The sequence below is a fragment of the Poecilia reticulata genome, chromosome 18 (genome assembly GCF_904066995.2).
Source record: "Poecilia reticulata chromosome 18, P_reticulata-male-v2, whole genome shotgun sequence".
Classification (NCBI taxonomy): Eukaryota; Metazoa; Chordata; class Actinopteri; order Cyprinodontiformes; family Poeciliidae; genus Poecilia; species Poecilia reticulata.
Window position 1 is genome coordinate 29201135 of NC_088847.1, and position 6301 is coordinate 29207435.

At 37.9% G+C, this 6301-nt stretch overlaps 1 protein-coding gene across 1 annotated transcript; it reads right to left on the reverse strand.

The window, feature by feature from the left end:
* Positions 1–864: 864 nt before the first annotated feature.
* On the reverse strand, positions 865–5778 carry LOC103480883 (uncharacterized). Its single transcript, XM_081598987.1, has 2 exons — positions 5287–5778; positions 865–3445 (listed from the first exon to the last, which is right to left on the reverse strand). Exons 1-2 carry the CDS (start codon positions 5495–5497, stop codon positions 1875–1877), a joined length of 1782 nt encoding a protein of 593 aa, XP_081455113.1. The 5' UTR covers positions 5498–5778; the 3' UTR covers positions 865–1874.
* Positions 5779–6301: the final 523 nt, after the last annotated feature.

A 6301-nucleotide genomic window follows, 5' to 3' on the forward strand; every position in this document is an offset into this window, starting at 1 on the left:
AGTCCATTCACATCTAAAATGGCGTCTCCCACCTTTATCTGATGCTGCATCAGATAAAAACACTCGTTCATTGATGTTGATGCAGAACTGATGGACTTTGTCCTCTACAGCCTCTATATGCGGGAGCAGCAAAGTGACACGCTAACCACTGCACCACACAACGTCCTTATTTCCCTTATTGCAGGAATTTTCAGTTTCCCTTTGGTAAATTATATTTTTATACAATTTGATCTACCTGACGAACTCACCTAGTTCATCTCCGTTAACTTTCTTGGAAAAATCTGTTTTGCCAGGTGATTGCAACTAGTCGACTGGCCCCGTGAAAAGTCATTGCAGAGTAAAGAATCAACCAATTGGAGGAGCCCCTAGTATCAGGTCCATAATGGTGCTGAGGTGTCAGAATCTCAGCATGAACAGTTTCCAGGACGAGTCCAGATGTCCACAGAGAAGAACGGATCAGACTCCATGTGTCCAGACTGAGGACTGAAGACGGATAAATCACAACGACTGGATTAGATCTTCATCTGTGGAAACAGAAATCTCTGAATCCCCACTCTGTGTTTATTATCTATATAATTTCCTGTAAATAAAACTGATCAGTTTAATCTCTTCACAGCAGCAAAGAATCGACCTTAAACATCAAACCTGAAAACTGGATCAGAAACCAGGGAGGAAGAGATGAGCTTTATGGACTGCAGCTGTTTATATATGTGAAGGTTTTCCTGATTTACCTGCTTTTTGGTTTTATTCCAGTCTCTGATTCCAACCAAATTATTTTCTGTTTCCATGAATGTCTGAAGCAGAATTCAGAGATTGGGGTTGTAATTGTACAAATCTATTCTATCAAACAGCCTTAAACTAAATGAAAAGACCATTATTGTTTAAAATAAATTTTATTATAATTCATGATAATTCATATCATGAATATCTTTTCTACTATCCATAGCATAAAATCCATGTAAAGAAAAACCTGACAAAACAAGACTGGGATAAAAATTACAGCTTACAGTAACTAGCAAGAATAAAGCCAATTAAGATAATTAAACAAAAAGGGAAAACATCTCAGATTTCAACATTATTTAACAATTTCTTCCTGAGAAAAAAAATGGTGGATGATATTTAAAGTTTATAAAACATAACTCACAAAGGGCCATTAATTTGTGACCCTACAAGCACATGCAGTAACAGCTAACATATTTCATCCAATCACTGAAATAAACCAAATAAGTACAAATGATAAACACACAATAAAGACTCCAGAACTTTACAAGTCTAAACCTGAAAGCATTCAAAACCTTAAGAAGTTATGAATATCTCCCATATTCTCTTTAAAAAACAAATAATGTTAACATAAAACTGCCAGAATAAAGTGAATGTTGAAGTATTTTAGCTAAATCTCCAATTTGAAATGCATTTAATTACAGTTTCCAAAAAGCAAATTACTAAGAATTTTGGCACTTGAGGTTCACATTATGCCGTCAAACCTGTGTGAGTTCTCATATGAACGGTAAAATTTCTTTTGAGGGGTGCACCAACTGCAGTTTTCTGCCCGATCGTTGATGACCAGTCTTTAAAAAAGCCTGATATGCCATTTCGACTTTTGGGCAACGCTAATTTTTTTTGTCTGAAATGTCACTAAATATAGTAAGAAAGCTGCTGTGCAGTGGAGTGACTATTGTTAACTACAAATGTGCAGACGTGACCTGGTGGGCTGGTCGAACAGTCAAACCTCTCAACCTCTCAGAGGACAGTGGCCGATTTTTAGACCTTTGCTAAGGTAGATAAAATCAGGGGGAAAGATCAGATTCACAGGTATCGGCTGATCACAGATCTCCAAAAATTAAGCAAAGTGACATTGATAAACCAGTGAACCCCTACCACACACCTCTGTGAATTTTCATGTGAGCAGTCAAATTTTTTTTATGAGAGAAACTTCTTCTACAGGTCCCACATGAGAAAGACTTCTCACATGTGTGGGTTCTCATGTGAGAAGCCAAATAGTATTTTTGAGCAAAACTTTTTTCGCAGATCCCACATGAGAAAGGCTTCTCACTTGTGTGAGTTGTCATGTGCTGACGTAAACCAGATCTACATGTAAAGGACTTTCCACAAATCCCACATGGAAAAGGCTTCTCGCCTGTGTGAGTTCTCGTGTGAGCAGTTAAATGTATGTTACGAGAGAAATGTCTTCCACATGTCCCACAAGAGAAAGGCTTATCACCCATGTGAGTTCTCATGTGAGCAGTTAAAATTATTTTACGAGTGAAACTTCTTCCACATGTCCCGCATGGGAAAGAATTTTTGTTTGTATGAGACTTCATGTGAGAAGTTAAACGGTGTCTTCCAGCAAAACTTTTTCCACAGGTCCCACATGAGAAAGGTTTCTCACCTGTGTGAGTTCTCATGTGATAAACTAAGTCAGATTTATTCAAGCAATTTCTTCCACAGGTGCCACAAGATAGAATCTTCTCACCTGTGTGAAATCTCATGTGAGCGGTTAAACTGTTTTTATGAGTGAAATGTTTTCCACAGGCTCCACATGAGAAACGTTTCTCACCTGTGTGAACTCTGATGTGACTAACCAAGTCAGGTTTCCTCCGGAAACTTTTTCCACAGGTCCCACATGAGAACGGTTTCTCACCTGTATGAATCGTCACGTGATCAAGTAATTGAGATTTACACGCAAAACTTTTTCCACAGGTTGTGCATGTGAAAGGCTTCTCACCTGAGTGAATTTTTATGTGTCTGCTTAAAGAGCCATTTTGATGGAAACTCTTTCCACAATCAGCACATGTGAACGGTTTTTCACCTGTATGAATTCTCATGTGGTCAATTAAACGACTCTTGTAACGGTATCTTTTTCCACAGGTTGAACATGTGAACGGTTTATTAGCCGTGTGAGTTGTCATGTGCGTTGCCAAGGAATTATTTTGATAAAAGGTTTTGTCACAAATTTTACAAGAATATAGTTTTTGTTTTGGGTGACCTTTCTTGTGTGTTTCTTGTTCTGAACTGTCAGTTTTGTCTTTCTCCTGTTTGTTCACCAACATGTCATCAGTCTCTTGATGCAGCACAAGCTGCTCTTCATTCTGGCTGACACAGAGTAGCTTCTCTTCCTCTTTGAAATCTGGAGTTTCTGGTTCCTCTTGTTCCTGTTTTATCTGCAGAGGTTCTGGTTCCTCTGGTTCCTGTTTGGTCTGCAGAGGTTCTGGTTCCTCTTGTTCCTGTTTTATCTGCAGAGGTTCTGGTTCCTCTGGTTCCTGTTTTATCTGCAGAGGTTCTGGTTCCTCTGGTTCCTGTTTGGTCTGCAGAGGTTCTGGTTCCTCTGGTTCCTGTTTTATCTGCAGAGGTTCTGGTTCCTCTGGTTCCTGTTTAGTCTGCAGAGGTTCTGGTTCCTCTAGATTTAAAGTGTAGCTTTCCTCCTGGTTGCTGAGCTCACTGAGAGCTGGACAAAAAGACAAAAAAAGAAGCTTTTAAATGTGACTCAAATAACAAACCCTTCACTTTAATTTATTTATGCATCTAAACAGGACTTTATAAGGCTTTTCTAAAATAACAAACTCAACAAATGTACTTCTTCTGAACGGAATTGAACTACATTTGAGTCAATATAATATATCAAGGACTTTTGGATGAACAAGGAATGTGGCAATAGTTTTTCCTACTTGCCCCGAGACAAATAAAAAAAATTAAAAAATTTTTTTCCTCCATATAGACTAAATGGCTCTAAATGTGGTTGCCGTCCTTCCAGAGAACCAGCTCCCTCTTCTACTTCACTCTGTAGTTTCTTCCTCTAAAACTGCAGATATATCACTGACGTCTTTGCTGAAATCGTTCTCAACTTCCTCGGCTTCTGTGTATGCAGCTTTAGTTGTTTAAGGTTTGATTTACCCTGTGAGGAATATTTATTTCTCATTGAATACTGTGAGAAATAAGTATTTATTGATTTACTAATAAGCAATTCATAAATATTTATTTATTAAAAGTTTTTGCACACAGAATGAAAGCACAATAGTTAATATTTTTAAGACATGCAAGTGGTTTTATCTACCCATCATAGTGAGCTCCTCCATCATTTGTTCCTTACTATTGCGGCGGGCCGTGAGGGCTCAGTAGCGCTGGCCAATAAGGTTGGGCTATTGGACAAATTCATCAGCTATCTATGATGGGCTAATTGCTTTTTTAAGAGCCATTTTTAAGTTACTTTCATTACAGTGATAGTACTGCTTGATCTAAGTCAAAAGAGACAGCTCACGGTTTAAATGGCGCAAACAAACTCCTTCAAGCTGCAAGAAAAGATTTGATCTTCTTCAGAGTGCCTCCAAGGTGCAGCTCAGAGGCACTCGAACTTGGAGCAGAGAGTCAATAGTATCCTATTTTCATAAAATGTTTTTATCTAAATAAAAACCATAATGGTCAACAATAAATAATAAATAATCTGGGGACTGGCTTTTCCCCAGATTATTTAGTCTAACAGCCGTCCCACTACCTGTTTTACGGATTCAAGTATGACAACAAATACCAAAATAAAAAGTCTTCAGCGAACGTGTGTGCTTCCATTTAAAAATAAAATCCCACCGTACCAGTAATAAAACAGGGGAGCCTTTAAGTGTGTCAAACACTTGGAAATATGCAGTTTGGCCAGCAGGACTGCGAATCTTTAAGTCATTAACCACTAGCGGAACAAGTCAGCGTCAGGCCGGGGGGCGGGCCAATTACCGGGCCCCTAACGAATCACCGGGCCCCTTACGTGCATCAGCTGCTGGAAACTGTTGAGCAAGGGGGCGGGGGAGTTAATTATTTTTTAATTAATTAGATTGCACTTTTAGCAAAGCTTATTTATTCACAAATGTAAATTCAATAGAATATTCCTTGTTTAGAGACTTTTAAAACGGACCTATTTAACTACTTGTAGCTACTTTTTCATTCAAGAAACCGAAAGGCAATTAATAAATTAATACACTCGGTGCATTGTCTAACTTCAATTTATGTGTACAATGTTGCAATGACCGCTGGCTGATTTTGTTACGACTTTTATAAGTTTTTTTTTTTTGTATATCTAGTGTACCTAGGTCTTTAAAAAAAAAAAAAGTCATAATCCAGGTCACAGTTGATCATTCCACATCTATATATGTAATGTTTTCAGACAGAGCGCATTAGTTATACAGGCGTCTTTTGGTTTGGTTGCAACAGTCCTTTAAATAGGTTTACGAGTTCTGCGTAGCCACAAAGAGCTTTCTATAACCTGTCTCATCAGTATTAGTAAAACGTGAAGGGTTTTCATACATATTCGGTGTAAGTTTATCTTCGGCATCCGGGCAAAGTCCAGCAGTCTGCGTTGATCGTCCATCTCTTCCTCGGACTTGACGTTAATTTCTGTCTGATCCTCCATCTCTTCCTCGATCTTGACGTTTATTTCTTTCAACTCAGTGAATGTTTCTTCAGCAGGAGTTACCTGCACGTTTTTAAACTCTCCCTGAGGCTGGAATGAATACATTTTCACTGCAGACCCGCAAATATTTACCTAAAACACCAAACTCGTCTTCAGACAGCCGCCTCACAAAAGAAAAGCTAATGCTAACCAGTGTGTTGTTTGTATCTTCCGTGTGTTTCTCTCTGGCTGTACTGAAGCAACGGTAAACGACTTTTAGTTCCGCTTTGAATTTTCCGCTTTGAGCCTCCTCTTATAAGTTTTATTAAATAAATTAGTGTTATCGAGAGGTCCATTGTTAGTGTAATTTTAGAAAATAGCTTCTTTTAGTTGTTTGTATAAATTGTATGGAAATACTGACCTACTTTCACAGCAAATTTACGCTCAGGTGACTCTTACTGTATTTTCATCCTATCGGAATTTAGTTAGGGTTTAAGAATGGACAATTTTACAATTTTCAAGGTTTTGACGATCTTTGTGAGCCAGAAATGTTGGTTTGTGATAACTTTGTGATAACTCGAGACCAAGAATGAGTAGGGAGTGTCTAGTTAGAACAGATTAGATTGAAAACAACACTGAACATGTATTTTTGCAATTATTAATAAAGTGCCGCTTGAGTGAAAATCAAAATAATGACACAAATGTTTTTAAGCTTTTTAGTTAATTACGAAGTTTTATGCTTTTTATTAAATGTTTTTATAAAAGCTTTATTTACTAAACTTTTAATGTTTAATAAAAATAATCATTTGATCAGAAATGTGCCGACACGGAAGCACCTTCGTGCTGCCACCTACTGACAAGAACCTGCTACAAACCTACATTGTTTCAGTTATAACAGCGGTTGTAGAAATTGGTGACTCCGCCATTTTT